The sequence below is a fragment of the Aulostomus chinensis genome, chromosome 16, assembly GCF_037954235.1.
Source record: "Aulostomus chinensis isolate RoL2024-O1b breed Wild chromosome 16, RoL_Achi_v1.0, whole genome shotgun sequence".
NCBI lineage: Eukaryota > Metazoa > Chordata > Actinopteri > Syngnathiformes > Aulostomidae > Aulostomus > Aulostomus chinensis.
In genome coordinates this window covers 16578990-16596382 of record NC_141335.1, presented here as the reverse complement: position 1 = coordinate 16596382, position 17393 = coordinate 16578990, and the positions used below count along the sequence as shown (strand labels likewise).

Genomic DNA, 17393 nt, shown 5'->3' with positions numbered 1-17393 from the left:
TCTGCAGGGGCCCCCTTCGGCTCACAAGAAAGTCCCCCCACAAGCTAGCACTTTAAGACGGACCAAACACAGCGGTCTCTCCTCATTACCCATCGCTGTACAGGTGAAGCCAAAGGAAAGATATGTGTCGTCATATTTTCTAGTCTTTGCCTTGGAAGGAACTTTTGGCGACGCTTCATCCTCTGCTTTGCATTTACGCGGGGGCGCCGTCAAAAACCTGTCCATTTTATGCTAGCACGGGGTTGCCAACTTTGGTCAGTTGGCATGAGTGAGACTTTGTTTTGTGTGTATGTGTATATGGGGCGGGGTTGGGCGCGGTGCTGCTGCTACTCTGATCTGCTCTGCAGATTGAACGGGCGACAGTAAAAACAAGACAGTGATGGAAAAATAACGGCCTCTGCGATATCATTATCAGATATGAATTTTACACCACCTCCAGCCAATCAGTTTCTTCCCCAATCTCTTGTTAAATGGGCAATGGACAATATGCTGCGTTACTTTCATTCATTCCATCCGCACCCCACATTTTTGGGAACCTCTGACTTAGACAACACATTTTTGTCTCCAGTGAGCTTGTTGCACAGATCCACAAGTGGCTGGGCCATTGTAAATGAGAGACCATGTTCAGCTACGAATGCACACACTCGTATTTTCAGTTCACAAACATGGTTGGTTATAGATATGTAAGTGGCAGTACCTGTAGCCATCACTCCCAGTAAGGTTGTAGTGTGGGAGAGTGCACTGACAGAAGTTTTGTGATACGGGTCTGAAGCATGACAAACCAAGACCCTCTTTCTACTGCTTCCATAAATTAGTTTTCTGGAACATGGAGTACAAACACAAACACCTGGCTCCCTTAGTTTTTGTCCAAAGCTCCCATAAGGCTAAGGTCTACTCCACTCTACTTTATCGAACTACTTATTCTTCACCCCCCCCCCCCCCTTTAACATTGATGTATCTTCACCAGGTTTAATAAACCTGGTCGCCATCCTCCTCTATCGTCATCAACTTTGCTAATTTGCAAACGTCAACTCAACTACTAATGTCTGTATGTGAGTTGCTACCCAATGTGAGTCACACATGCTCAGTCACATCTGGTAATGACGTCAATCAATTTGAGTGTCACCTGTGAAAACTTGTTTAAGGCCTGCCCTATTCTGCCACTTATTGGCTAGAACTCCTTGGTTACCTTGAGTAATGTAATTTTATCATTGGTAGTTGAAACTATCCATTTGCTTTGCTTTAAAATGACTGGTTAAAGGCAGAGCAGTAGATTTGTTAAATCTAATCTCTGGTCAAATGACTGTGGCACCAGAAATATGATCTGCATTAGAATTCTGACACTCAGCCCAACAACTTCCAGCCCTGTACTTCCATCTTATTTACCCAACCTGCAGTACACACTCTGTATACAGACAGCACAGAGGTTTACAGTATATGAAACACAATTATATCAGAACTATGGAAAATATTTTTTTTAAATGGTTGATAGATTGGTTCCAAAGCTCAAAATATTTTCTCCAATTGTATTAGACATTCAGTATGAAATTATACAACAAGCAGATACAAGAACTGTTTTACTTTACACGTTACCGAATCTTCTGGGAGGCAATTATGAGATGGTCCCACATATAGGACTGGGTTTCAAAAAAATAATTCCAGCCCATAATGACTCTAACAATGAAAGATGTTGTTTTACATTTTTGATAAGTGCAAACTACAGCATATTACTATGATGTCCGAACATGAAAAGCTCATAGAGAGATATCATTATCACGGGTGCATCAAACATTTGAGGTTTGGTTTGTCATAAACATGCTGAGGAACAGGCCTGGTCAAAAAAATTGAGATATCTGTCTTAATTTCTTAAAAGATGGTTGTTGTTTTTTTTAATTTCTTAATTTGCTTTTAATTTCTGCCTAATAAACATTTAAACATATGTTTTACAGCAGTGTTAACAGTACTGTGGACATTTACCTTTTGGTGTGCTGATGGCTCTGGTATTTACACCTCCTTTTGGCATCAGTGGAGAAGTCACAACATTAATGCAGTCAACCAGTACAATCACTCTGTAAAATACTAACACTAGAAGTAAAATACTAAAAATAATACTTAGTTAAGGTGCAAAGTTTATGCGAGTTGCTGAACTACAGTTGTATAAATCTGACAGTAATTGAAATACAGAAAGATTAAAGAAACAGAAGGCAGAGCAACTTTTTTTGCCACTGTAATTTTCTGCATCAGTGCAGAAACCAATGTCCCATATGTGTGTTTATGTTTTGTGACATTTGTTCATAATAAAATAACAAAGGTAAAATAAAAATAATAAAACATTTACATTATCGAATAAACCTGATGTCTGGTGTGTCATACCTGTTCTTTCCACAATAATGGACTGGTCTCGTACTCTCTGTCTGGATCTGATGTGCACACACCTACTACCAACCCCCCCCCCCCCCCCCCCCACACACACACACACGCACACGCACACACACACACACACACACACACAAAAGGTCTTAATTTATGAACAGAGGAAGTAGTGTCTCCTTCAAATGTGTTAACTGCAAATATCACATATATAGGAACTGAAATTTGTCAATGCCTTAGCTTTTGGCTTGGGTATTCCTGCCATCTTCAAACCTCTCCTATATAGTCTGTAAATACTGGGCTTCCAAATATAACCAGCAGCAATGTGCATTTATTCCATTCTTGATATTTTCATCATGTTGGTGAGTGATCGTAGCTGTACAATTGGTGTAGCAGTTGACAGTTGACATTTTATGGGCTGCTACTTTTCTAAATGAATCAGCACATGTAACAAATGAACATCACTGAGTGTGTAGCTGCTGGTAATAACTGTCAATAATGTAATAATTTATCAATTAAATGAAATTTAATGAAGGTCAGGGCATTAACGTATCAATAACACATTTTGAAGCAATAATATGAAATGGGTTTTGTTTGTCTAATGTGATAAGTTATTACATTATTTGATACATTCACCTGACTTGTGCATCAGGAATGCTCTGATCACATTCACACCAGAAAGCTGCTTCGTGCAGCTGCAGTTAGGGTTAAGGGTCTTGGTCAAGGGCACCTCAGGGGTGGTAATGAGGGAGTGGCAAGTACACTAATCAATTACTCCACCCAAATTGAACCTATGGTTATATACATATATAATACAATATACATATATAGGCCACCACTTCCCCAAAACAAATATATAATGAAGGGCAAAGATAACACAGTGTATGAGCTGCTTCATCAGTTTCCTTTAAAAATACTGAACAGAAATTAAACTACAGCTGATTTTAAAAAATAAATTGGAAAGTGCGGAAGCACACAAGGTGCTTGTACTACACAGACAGAGTTGTGGTTTATTGAGACTATTTCAATTTGATTGATCATGATTGAGCTCCATTAAAGATGTCATGAATATGTCAAATTTGCTTTGTGATACAGGATGGTGAATACAATACTGATGTCAGATCAATGTTTACGCCGTCAGATGTAAACAATCCTTTTGGACTCATGAAGTCTTTGGACTGTGTTGCTAACATGAAATAGCAGATATTCAAAAGATGTACATCAAGCAAAATAGTCCCCCTTGGTGAGAGTCACACAGTTTGGTCAGCTCTGGGATATAAACTTACCTCTCAGTTTGTGTCTGTCTGGCATACAGGGGATCTGGATGAGGTGGTTGTGGAGTGGCAAAGCTGAAAGGAAAGCGGGGCCGGGATCTAACAGGACAGCCTTGGACTGAACTCTGAAGAGACCACAATCAACAAACACATTCACAAAAAGCTTAATTTCTATATGAGAAATTCCAAAGTACAGCGATAAAATACAAATTCTAAAACATTTGTAAAACAAAAACATTTGCAAACAAAATAAACTATATCACAAATGTAACAAAGATAATGAAGAGCTTTAGACTTTAGGGCTGTAATCTCCCAGTCGACTGGTCGATTTATTTAGTCAATACATTCTGGTTTGACCAAAATTCTGATTGGTTGATTTTTTGCCACGTTAATTTCATCTGGAGGAAAGTACCAAGTGCTAATGGGGGTGTTTTCAAAGCACCCCTGTTTCACAGATAACAATCTATCTTTGAACACCCCCCTTGTTTTGCTATTTTGGACTAGCCCAAACCACGAGAGAGAGAGAGAGAGAGAGAGAGACGGACTGAAGAGTACGGTATTAGAAGGCCAAAGTCTGGTGGTTTGATGAATGTATATTTAATTTTGATGGTTTCATTTAAAGTCAGTCCTCGTTCACCATGTCAAAGACATCTTTAGTGTGGCAGCATTTCATGAAAATAGATAAAGGGAAAAAAGTCGAATGCAAAGTTTGAAAACAACAGTTTGTATATCACGGCTCCACTACAAACACAGCGTATCACCTAAAAACGTAAAGCTTTGAAAACAACAGTTTGTATATCACAGCTCCACTCTGGTGTGAATGTGTTTGTCTATCACAGCTCCACTACAAACACGGCGTATCACCTAAAAACGGAAAGCTAACTTGTCCACCTTAGGTTGCCCTGTCAGTTTTGCGTATATAAACATATCAGAATTGACATTTCAATGTTTTAGTCTAATAAGTGTTTTTGTTTTAATTGTAAAAATTCTTACAGTGGACTTGCCTTTTGTGTTTGAGCGTAAAGTTTTAAGTTAAAAGTCTATTTGTGTCTCAGCCGCAATACTGAGCTCCTGTGTTCAGTCTCGCTCTGTGTGCAGGACACTACAGAGCGAAATGATAGTGTCGGTCAATTATTATAACGTGACAATAAAAAACAATTGTCTAAATATTCCTCAACAGATTTTGCGCTGATAGTTGACACAGTCCATCCATTGTCGTCTTCCGCTTATCCCTTACTAGTAGGGGTCGCGGGGGGGCTGGAGCCTATCACAGCATCTACGGGCGAGAGGCAGGGTAAACCCTGGACAGGTCGCCAGTCCATCGCAGGGCCAACATACAGAGACGAACAACCATTCACACTCACAGAGCGTGAAAATAGATACATTCATACCTACGGTCAATTTAGAGAATCCAATCAGCCTAGTCCCCAAATTGCATGTCTTTGGAAGCCTGAGTACCCGGAGAGAACCCACGCAGGCACGGGGAGAACATGCAAACTCCACACTGCCGTGCCTGAGCTGGGACTCGGACCCGGAACCTTCTTGCTGTGAGGCCACAGTGCTAACCACTGCACCACCGTGAAGCTCTAGTTGACACAGTATATTTTTCATATATAAAATGAGTCGATTTTTAGTCGAAATTTGAGGGCTTCAGTCGACCAAGAATTTCTTTGTTTGATTACAGCCCTAGTAGACTTATAACATCTGCATACTAACTGGCTTTTTTTCTTAGAAGAGAAGCCAATCAACATTTTAAAACTGGAGTCATTCAAAATCATTAGACTTCTAGACCATTTCACTTTTCTAGGTCTGAACAGAGGTGCCTGAGAGGATGAATGTGTGGCATGAGGGACATAAATACTCTAGATTACTATGGTGGTGTGTGTTAAATGAACAAAATCAAGACCTGGCAGATTAAATTACTCATACAGGTCTGAATTTTTTACAAAGATTAACAAAAATAAGAAAAATAAAGACTGCTAAACAGTTTGGCAAACAAATTGGATTTTCTGTCAAACGTAGCCAGTATTAAAAGTCTTTTAGTTAGACAGGCAATGAAACACGACTGACAGACATTTTGTTGATGCACAACTCTGGTTCTGATATAGTAAAATTTTGTGGTAACTGTACAGTAGGATATTTTGATCAGGTGCTATATTGAATCTAATATTATATGTAATCAAAATATTATATTTTCATTTATTCAAAAATGTGTTACTCAAATGAGGAGTTGGGCCACCTATTACAAAATGGTAAAAACATTTGTACAAAGACAAACATCTAAGAATAACATCTACTGCGGGAGGTACGGTATATTTCTAAATGACTGCATGATTCCTGTGTAATGTAACCATCTCATGATCCCAACTAGCTAGCAGCAGCTCTTCTTCAGTGAAAACTCCTTTACCTCACTTTGAATCAAAAAAGTAATTAAAGAAACTAATAAATTATTAGCAAAATTATGATATTCACTGTCAGTGGTCTGTGTTGTGGGTGGTGTTCTCAAACCTGGGCTGTAAAGGTTTTAGGCTCTCCTTTTAGGCTGTAATTTTCCTTTTGCTGCTCCATCTCAAACCTTTTCTCAGCTTCCCTTAGAGCAAACTCCACCTCAGCTGCTAGCAGCTCATCTTCAGTGAAAAACTCCTTCACCTCGTTGCGGTAGTCCTGCATTGTCACCTAAAGGAAACAACATCTGGGTTTCACACAAAAGTATGGTACAGCCTCAAAGGGATCCTTCACCCAGGGACTTCTACAACTGTGGAAGCAGTTCAGTTGTTGAATGATATTCGAACAGTTTTCAGGGGCTGCACTTGTCACTTTTCCTGAGTAACCATGAAACATTACTGAAAATAGCTCGTAGCTATATTGCATTCAGGTCCATCAAACATGGTCCCAATAAAATTTAATTCAACTCAATGTCCCATTGGTATGACAGTATGAATGTGTGAACACAAAAAAACCCCACAAGAAATCAGATTTTCTCAGATCCATTTCAGGCCTCAATCATATGTGGAATGGATCTTTGCAATACAGCTGTTACGATTAGATATTCTTGTCATTGTGAGTCAGACATCAATAAAAAAATGCCAGGATTGTAGTATTTTAGCCCATTGATGTGAGGGGTATAATTGGTAGCTATGGTCAGGCTTTGCCACATAACTACAATATTAAAAATAGATGAATGAATGATTACAGAGGATGAATAGCCAGGCAAGGGGGCTAAAGTCACCTGCCTTTTACTGCCATCAGCAACCACTGACCAATACTAATGTTTCATTCATCCACCAGAGGGGATGATTTTCTCCAATATATAACCTGCATGGGCATCTCACTGAAGTAAGTTGAATAACATCCTTGTTACTGTCACTCAACACTTAACAACTGCAGTTCTTCCTGAAATTAAACTTTATGTTAATAGCCATAATCAAGCAAACTGACAGATACCTGACTAAGTCCCGTGACGCTATCTGTGTCAGATGTGCAGTATCTAATACTCAAGTACATATGCATGCCCAAACAATTGTGCTAGGAGTCAGCAGCATGCAGATTAAACGTATTTCACCACCCATGACCAATCTGACCCCATCAGGACCCACCAATCAATCATGCATTGTTTCAAGTATTCAGCAGATACAAGCACAGGTATCAGATTTGCAGGAAAAAAATTGCAGAAAAGTTGTTTTGCCTGAAGGTATGCCATGAGGTCTTTGAGGACAGGAGAGCGTTTCTGCTCCAACTGGCGCTTCAGGCTGATGATGAGAGGAACAGTGTTCTCTATAAAGGTCTTCTTCTGGACCTGTGGATCAAACAAAGGCAGTGAGAGGAGCTATGAAATGATCCTAAATGGCTGTGACTAAGGTTGGGCACATTTATATTTGAACTAGTATTAGGATGGGTATTGGTACCCAACAGGTATTTGTCATCTTTAATACAAAAAAAATAATGTAAATTAAATTCTAAAATATATATGTCCAGGTGGGCTCCATATGTCAGTTGCTCCTTCTTCTGTAGGATACTGATCTTCCAGGCTCTGAGATATAGTACACTTTTCAGGTTTTTATACTGCATTTACACAGTAGGTTTCCATGCCTATGTCCGTTTTTTTCCGCTATCCATTTTTTGACAGCTTGTACAAAATGTAAAAAGTGGCCCATATCTGATATCTGCGTACTACACACTGGCCATATTTTAAGGTGGGGAAGAGATGGGCCCTTGATGCAGCCTGGACACATGCTGTAGTGATGGGTGGATTGTGGTTATAACTGCAGACGTTGTGGCTCGGGGTTTACTAATAGTGGCTGGAATGCTGATTGTAAAATAAAAAAAAACATTAAGTAGCTGAGCAGGCGTGTCTGTGTGTGAGATGTCAATGTGAGCTGTCAGATGAATGCAGCCCCCCCCCCCCCCACATGTTTTTTTGACTTGTCATTTCGTTAATATCTGATATCTATAGAAAATGAAACTGTAGTGAGATGTGTTCGGCTCAGTGTTTGTGCATGAAAACACCAAAAGAGCACCTTTCACTGAACACACTCATGTTTTGGTTAACAGTGAACTGAACACACACACACATCTGAAGCTGACAGAGTGTTAACTCTCACAATGTTTACATGACATTAAACTTTGCTCATAAGTTTCAGGTACTGTAGAATGATCTTGGTAAAAAAAACCCACAAAAACACACTTAACAGCCTAAATATTTTGGCAGAAAAACGCCGCAATCTGGCAATGATAGGTCAAACCACACTGCATGTGCTGGATGGCTAGTGAAGGCAATTCAGGGATGCTCACAGTATGTAAGTGCAGTTTAAAATAGTCTCCTTGAGTGTATATGCAGGTTTTTTTGCAGCACAATAACATACTGTTGACAAACTGCTTAAGTGGTAAAACATTGTTTTTTTTCTTGGATTTTTAAGTAATATCCTGATAGTTGGCTGCACGGTGGTGCAGTGGTTAGCACTGTCGCCTCACAGCAAGAAGGTTCTGGGTTCGAGTCCCAGCTTGGGCACGGGATCTTTCTGTGTGGAGTTTGCATGTTCTCCCTGTGCCTGCGTGGGTTCTCTCCGGGTACTCTGGCTTCTTCCCACCATCCAAAGACGTGCAACTGGGGACTACGCTGATTGGATACTCTAAATTGACCATAGGTATGAATGTGAGTGAATGGTTGCTTGTCTCTATGTGTTGGCCCTGTGATGGACTGGCGACCTGTCCAGGGTGTACCCAGCCTCTCGCCCGTAGACACTGGGATAGGCTCCATCCCCCGCGCGACCGATGGCTGGATGGATCCTGATAGTTTATATTAATTTGCAATTTTGAATTGTTAACTTGAACTAGTTCTCTTTCATGTGTTTGAACTGAAGTTTGATCCAGCTCTTGGAAGGTAAACTTGCACAAAATTGATTCGTCTACTGGTTGGATACTGAACGGTGGAGTAAAAACATTCTTGTGAGTTTGATATTGGAGAAAATAAGGGAAACGTCTGCGCGAGTTAGATAGTGAAGAAATTAATTCCCTCAGGTGAATGAATTATGTTGAAGCCTACATGTGGATTCACCAGTATGTGGTAATGACTGGTAATGGAAATGTTTCATCTTAGTTCCACTGGTTTGATCAATGCTATGATTATTGCATTTTTTAATAATGTTCAATTTGCAATAGTAGCAATTTTCAAACTCTCCATTTTGATAGCCATGATGAATTGATCATCTTCACATTCAGTTTTTTCCACATAAAATTAAGACACGACATGGAAAATAATCTGATCCTATGTCCTTTAAAAAAAAAAAACTATTTACAGATTCATTTTAACAATCAGATTTATGCCCCATGAGAGGAAAAAAAATTGATTTGGGCCTCTTGAATGAGACAGTTTATCTTAGAACTTAGATTTGATACATTTTTTTGACCAGTAGTTTTCTTAGGTCAATTGTGTGCGATAAGCAACTTTGCATTTCACGCTACAGATCTGTAGAGAGCATTGTCTGCATCCAAGTTTGAAAAGTGTAACAATATTTAAGACTATTTTCGGCTCAGGATTGCCCTGATTTGGGGGGGGGGGGGGGGGGGGGCACAGTGGTTAGCACTGTTGCCTCACAGCAAGTTTGAGCCCAGGCTCGAGCATGGGGTCTTCTGTGTGGAGTTTGTATGTTCTCCTTGTTCCTGCATGGGTTCTCTCTGGGTATTCCGGCTCCCTTTCACAGTCCAAAGACACGCAAGAGCGAACTAGGTTAATTGGATACTCTAAATTGACTGTGGGTGTGTGAGAGCGAAAGACTGAGATGACTGATGCTCCCCCATTTTGAAACTGCTTAATATCAGCAAAAACACATAATAGGTTTGTGGGGAAAATACCAGCCAGGATTAAAGATCTAATGCATGCTAATGGCAGGACTACTAAATATTACTTTGCTGATGTAATGCTATATTTATTTTTTACTCAGTTTTGAACACATTCTCTGTTATTTGTTTACTTTAAAACTGACAATATTGAGAACTGTAATTCTCAAAAATTTAGTTTTGTTAGTTTTCCTTGTAAACAAACAAATATAATTTGTATTTGTTTGCATCTGTCTAATGCAGCCACACCTTTTGAAATACATAAATATTTTTCCTCAAACATTTCATTTTAATATTTGAGATTGCATAAAATATTAAGGGTGTCCGAAAAAAAAATTGTTAAATTTGAAAGGTTAACGTATAATCATTTTAAAATGAAAACAACAGCGTAAAGAATTTACATGAGGACAATGTTTAAATGTGAATTCAAATTTTAAAACTTTTTGAAATGACAAAATACTTATGGGCTGCATGGTGGTGCAGTGGTTAGCACTGTGGCCTCACAGTGGGCTCTCTCTGGGTACTCCGGCTTCCAAAGACATGCAATTTGGGGACTAGGCTGATTGGATTCCCTAAATTGACCGTAGGTATGAATGTGAGTGTGAATGGTTGTTCGTCTCTGTATGTTGGCCCTGTGATGGAGTGTAGTGGTGTAGTGTAGTGGGGTGTACCCTGCCTCTCGCCCGTAGATGCTGGGATAGGCTCCAGCCCCCACGCGACCCTTACTAGTAAGGAATAAGCGGAAGATGACGATGGATGGATGGATGGAAAATACTTATCAGACAGAAAATTCTTCTCCTGCCATCAGCTTGTACTTTGTCATTTAGCCGTGTTCACACAAGCCTTATTTTAGTCACAACTGAAATTGAAATTTTGTTTTCATATTTAATTGTCATTGATGATGATGCAAACACCATTTGCCTTATAATTTACACTGACTCAAGGGGCTCTAAAAAAAGAAAAGAAAAAAAAGAAATGTCAAACAGCACCCCCAAGCGGGCTTTTCATTTTAATTCATAATGCAAACTGAATGACTGAATTTCATTTAAATTTTAATTTCAAAGCAAAGTACACATGCATGGGTTTCTAAATTAAATATTGATATTATGTATTTGTAATTCAATTTTAATTAAGTCCCTGGGCTTACATAACACATTACTGTAACATTTTGATGAACATTAAAAAACATTATTCAACCATTCATTCATTCAACTCCCCTAAAATTAACAAAAGAAGAACGCTTTGGATCTTGAAAATTCACATAAGGTACCACCAAAATAACATGAAAAAAATCTGTTCAATGTCCTTACATGTAAAGTGATACTTCATTGTGCAACAGGCACCCTATGAACAACTTTGGACTCTATTGCCCTATAAACTCATTCACTGCCATTGACGAGTTTTGCTAGTCAATTGGTTTGTAACCTTGACTGCCATTGACGAGAATGACAAGCAAAAGACGTTTTTCAGTGGGGGCGGTGAAGGAAAGCCTCATCCACCTTCTGTGTGAATATGGTTCTGATCCCACTTGTAGAAACTATTATATTGACCAGCAAACGAGCGGGCGGAGCTCCCACCAGCTTCTCCGGGAACGTTTGCGTTACAGCGCTGGGCGCCTATCTCCGCCACTCCAGATTCGGGGATCTGAACCCAACTCCCTTTCGATCGGCCGGGGGCGCCATCGCCCCGCCCTTCCGAACGGCGTTCGCCCATTTCTTAGGACCGACTGACCCATGTTCAACTGCTGTTCACATGGAACCCTTCTCCACTTCGGCCTTCAAAGTTCTCCTTTGAATATTTGCTACTACCACCAAGCTCTGCACCCGCGGCGGCTCCACCCGGGCCCGCGCCCTAGGCTTCCGTGCTCACCGCGGCGGCCCTCCTACTCATCACAGTGTAGCCTTTGCGGCCCCTGCCGCCGGCGACGGCCTGGTATGGGCCGAGGAAAAAAGAAGGGAGAGAGGAGGAGAAGAAGAGGTGAGGAGGAGGGGATGAGGCGAAGAGGGTGACTTGGTCAAGAACAGTAAAAGGCAGAAATAGTTTTTTTTTCTGGATGAAAGAAAAGAAGAGAAAAGAAGGATGAGGAGAGGAGGAAGAGAGGATGAGGAGATGAGGATGAGGAGAGGAAAAGAGAAGGAAGAGGAAGAGAGGAAGTGGTGAGGAGGAGGGGGATGAGGAGACAAGGATGACTTTTGGTCAAGAGCAGAAAAGATGACAAAATTGTACTTTGTTGACACTTTGATACTTTGTTGTTCATTCACTTTGCTTTATTTATATTTGTACTTTATTTATATTTAGAACTTTTTTGTCATTGTAATTTTATACTATGACAATGTCAATGACACACATTGAGGTGTCACTAAATCCCAAAAAATATTACTGTTGGTCACTGTTCTGCTTGGATCATGTTTCTTTTTCAAAAAGCTTGTTTTCTAGGTTTTTTGGTCAGAAAAAGGTGTTTTTTTGGTGAAACTACCCTATGTTCTATTGCCTATAACTTAAGAATGGAAAAAGGTGGAAATAAAAAAAAAATTCTGATGAAAGAAGAGAATCTCGTCTTTCTTTTGGGGGGTTTGGTGTTTACTTATTCATAGCACACAATATTCTGTGGGTCTTGAAAATAAATGAAAATTCTCTAAAATGCCTGGCAGTATGAGGTTGGCTCCTCTGAAAGTGGCTGGGAGTGAATGAGTTAAAAAAGAAAATCATGATTCAAAGGAAACAAGCACTTTGGTACAATTCTGAAACACAACAGCTTAAACAAAAAAACTTAAAAACCGGAGAGGATATGGCACTTCTCCAAACTGGAGTCAGTGTTGTTTTCGTCACGCTTGGACGAAAACGAAAATGACATCAGCCTCCTTTTTTGCATAACAAAAATGAGACTAAGACGAACGTCACCATAGCCCCGTAAAGACTAAAATGTGACGAAATTGTATACATTTTCGTCTGACGAGAACGAGACTAAATTGTTAGTGGGTGGACGATCAAAGTTTCAACACGTGGGTTTTTTCCGCCAAGTATAACATGCGTGCAATGTCAATCAAGAGCTCAAACATCAGAATGGAGCCAGCTGTAGCTGTTGGTCCTAATGGTCACACCCCCATTGTCAGTACACACGCAGGAAAAGCCTCTCTCTCTCGTGCACGCACACAGAGACGAGTCTGGTCCTGTTTGCAGCAGACGAGACACACACCACGGCAGCAGCAGCGGTGTCGGGTGGTCGTGAAAAGAGGGATGATTAAAGCATAGCTTTAGTCTATGTTAGGCCAGCCCTGTGATGAATTTTCTTTTTTGTATTAAGCCTAAAGTTTTGTGGTGGTGGTGGTGGTTACACCTCCCCCCTGGTGCAGAGACCGCTTCCTAGTGCTACATGCTAAAGCTAGAATGAATGGGGCTGCTAGGGGCCCCGCGAATGTTGGCTCGTTTAAACCAGCCCTTCTATTAATTAGCATGTTATGAATAAAACCCCTGTACATTTGTGGACGGGTGGCAAGTGAAATGCTTTGACCCATGTTTGTGGGACTGGGAAACACGGTAGTCTTCAGACCTGCTGCTGTTCCCTATCTAAGCAACACACCTGGATGCTTTAACCAATAGTTGCAGCTAAAGCCAATATGTAGGACATGAGGTCATTCATATGGAAGTCAAGTGTGCTTTTATTTTTTGTTTAATCATATTTAATTGTGATACAATACTCATATTGTGTGCCAGTGTGTTGTCTGCATCTGCAACAAAATAATAAAAGTAAAAGGTAGAGAAAGAAAAAGGGGAAAAAAACTCACCTTTGAAAGTTAGATCAGTTTCAGTGTGCTTCATTCTAACACCTATATTGTATATATTAAGTACATACACATATCTTTTATTTATAGGTATCTTTGATATTTGACTAAAACCTTTGAGTTTTTGTCGACTAAAACGTTTTTGAGTTTTCGTCGACTAAAACTAGACTAAAACTATCAAGGATAGAAATGACTAAAATGTGACTAAAACGAACAAGCATTTAGTCCAAAAGACTAAGACGAAAACTAAATCTAAAATGCCTGCCAAAAACAACACTGACTGGAGTCCCATGTAATCTTGCAAGATAGCCTTAAATCTTTAAGGAAAGCCCTTCATAAAATATAAGAGCAGCCTACAACTCAGCATAGAAGAGCCAACTCTGGAGGACAGGACTCAGCGGTTTTCCTCCATCTCAAGGAAGAAAGCCACTCCTTCCAGGACGACCATGTCCAAATCCTCGACAGAGAGGACAGATGGTTTGAAAGAGGATTTAAAGAAGCCATCCACGTCAAGATAGAGAAACCATCTTTGAACAGAGGAGGTGGACTGCGACATTTCCTTTCATGTATTTACAACCAAGTCCTTCCCCAAAGAGCTCAGCTGAAAGACCCATGTGGAACGGCTGCTGCCAGCACAGCCCATTAGCATCTGAGTGGTCGGTGAAACTCCCTAACGACCACCCCTGAAACTCCCTGACACCTCACAACGACTGTCGTTTGGGGAGGCCAGGCGAGTCTCGGGAGGGTCGTTTCCACCACAATAGCACTGACCACTCCCACATAGTTTTATAAGCTGGAGTTTCCACACTCTTCACTAGAACTGAAGAAGCCTCTCGGATGAGAGGTGAAACATCTTCAAGATAAACTTGCGTCCAGTTGACCAGATTTTACTTCGCTTCGATCTACAATGACCTGGATGAATGAGAACCTACACAGACATCTACAACTCAGCATTAATAGAGGGACACAAGAACAACCCCATGTTTCTCATCAGCACTGTCGACTGACAGAGAGCCACGGCTCTACTGAGGCAAGTATTCCTGTTTCCCTGAATAGTAATGACTTCGTGAACTTTTTCAATGACAAAACTCTAATTAGAGAAAAAATTCTTCTCCTCCTGCCATCCGCTGGTACCACGTCATCTATAACCTCAGAAACCTTAGAGGCAGCTGTAGGCTCAGACATACACCTGCATAGCTTTTCTTCCATTGACCTTCATGACCTTAGTACAATAATTTCCTCCTCTAAACCATCCACCTGTCTCCTAGACCCCATCCCAATTAAGCTGCTTAAAGACTCTTTATCCCAAGTTAGCACCTCTCCGTTACATATGATCAATGTGTCACTTATCAGGTTATGTTCCACAGTCCTTTACAGTAGCGGTAATCAAACCTCTTCTCAAAAAAACAACTCTGGATCTAGAAGCGAGGATTTCCTGTCAGGTTTCAGGGTTCATCATAGCACAGAAACAGTACTAGTCTGTGGGTGGCATGGCTCAGGGGTAGAGTGGCCATCTAGCAACTGAAGGGTTCCTGGTTCGATCCTTGACCCTGGTGACCATGTCGAAGTGTCCTTGAAAAAGATACTGAACCCATAATTGCTCCTGATGAGTAGGTTGGTGCCTTGCATGGCAGCCTTCACCATCAGTGTGTGAGTGTGTGTATGAATGGGTGAATAAGATAACACTGTAAAGTGCTTTGAGTGCCGCTAAGGTAGAAAAGCGCGATATAAAACTGAGTCCATTTACCATTTAGTCAACATTACCAATGACCTCCTACTGGCATCAGATGAGGGATTGTCTCTGTGCTGGTCTTATTAAATCTCAGTGCAGCTTTTGATACCATTGACCATCATATCCTATTTCAGAGACTGGAACATGTCATTGGCATTAAAGGAACCACACTAAACTGGTTTAGGTCATATTTACTAGGTCCATCTCAGTTTGTACTTGCTAATGATTATTCTTCTGAAACCCCTACAGTCAGATATGCTGTACCACAAGGCTCTGTGCTTGGACCAGTCCTCTTCTCTCTGTACTGCTTCCACTGCAGATATGCAGCTGTACTTATCAATGCATCCATATGAAACAATCAGCTGACTAAACTGGAGGTCTGTCTAAAGAAAATTAAAACATGGATGACCCACAGTTTCCTTTTATTTAATTCTGACAACACTGAGGTTATTGTGCTAGGCCCAAAACACCTTAGGAACACCTTATCTAATGAGATACATAGGTATTCTGGACTAACTTATCTTCCTCTGCAGGCTTTGTGTTTCTCTACTTCCTAGATCCCTGACTGCTGCTGCTGTTGCTGGAGCAGGCTACAGACCTGAAGAGGCTCAAGTTGCCAACCTAAGAATCACCTGTTCACGTCCCCGTCTGTCCATTAGTCTCTTCTCTTTTCTCTCCCTCTTTATCTCTACCCCTCTCTTTCCATCTGTATGTCTGTCTTTCTTCATTATCTGTCTTTGCCTCTGCCCTGTTCTCCTGCTCTTTTTCCCCCCCAATTGCGCAAAGCAGATCGCTATTCTCACTGAGCCTCGATCCACTCGACATTCTCCCTATTAAAAGGAAGTTTTTCGTTGCCACTGTTTTAGGATGTGCTTGTTCACGGGGAACTGTTGGGTGTAAATTCATTGAAGGAGTGTGGTGTTAGACCTGCTTTACTTGTTAAGTGTCATGAGATAACTTTTTGGTGTGATTTGGTGTTATATAAATACAATTTATTTGACCCAAAAGTGTAATTTGCTTTTCAAGTACTCACAAATCAGTCTTTAGGATATTTTTCTCTGAAAAACTATTTTTTTTTTGCTTTTTTTGAATTTTGCATACTACATACTACACATCAACATTTGTAGGACTTTTCAAAAACTGCTGACTTCATCCACTCACCTCTGACACTACCTTCTTCTGCGCGGCCTGGAGGACTGCTTTGGCCATGTTTTCTTCCTCTGGTTCCTCCCCAGCAATGCCTCTAGGTGGAGAAGTCATGGTCTGCAGCTTCATCTCCTTCAGTGTCAAGATTTTGAAGGTCTCTGATAAAATTTCTGCACCATCGGCATCCAGAGGCAACTCCTCATCTGCAAAGCATGCTGTGATGGTGAAACATGAGGTTACAAGTTTATTTTTAGGTTAATAGCCAGAAGTCACTAGTTAGTAGCCTCTATTTTTGTACTCCAGCCAAGTCTGTTAAACACAGTATTCTGTTGCACTGACATCTCACCTAAGATATTTTGGTTGATTTTGTTGGTGATGTTGAAGCGCTGGGCATCAGTGAAGTGCTCCAACAGAAAGCAGTAAATACGAAAACGCTTCTCACGCTGATGAGCCCCTTTTAGGGAGAACTTAGCCTTCTCTCTGCAAATTCAAGATTCAACAAGCTTTGTTATACTAGCATGTTTACACATGCGTAGCACGAAATTTCACCCTCATGCTCCTGTTTTTAAGCCCAATATACACTGTATATATACATATATATATATATACATATATATACATATATACATATATATACACATATATATACATATATATACACACATATATACATATATATACATATATATACACACATATATACATATATATACATATATATACACACATATATACATATATACACACATATAT

The 17393-nt window shown here is 40.4% G+C and overlaps 1 protein-coding gene across 3 annotated transcripts in view; it reads right to left on the bottom strand.

The window, feature by feature from the left end:
• Positions 1-17393, bottom strand: part of ncapd3 (non-SMC condensin II complex, subunit D3) — an 82634-nt gene that overhangs the window by 1725 nt on the left and 63516 nt on the right. For all 3 annotated transcript variants that reach the window (XM_086181435.1, XM_086181433.1, XM_086181434.1), the window contains exons 26-32: positions 16987-17120; positions 16656-16855; positions 7330-7440; positions 6153-6320; positions 3657-3769; positions 2374-2438; positions 1978-2013 (exon numbers count right to left, since the gene is read on the bottom strand). In XM_086181435.1, coding sequence (XP_086037561.1) covers positions 1978-2013; positions 2374-2438; positions 3657-3769; positions 6153-6320; positions 7330-7440; positions 16656-16855; positions 16987-17120 — 827 coding nt within the window. The remainder of the gene's footprint in view (positions 1-1977; positions 2014-2373; positions 2439-3656; positions 3770-6152; positions 6321-7329; positions 7441-16655; positions 16856-16986; positions 17121-17393) is intronic.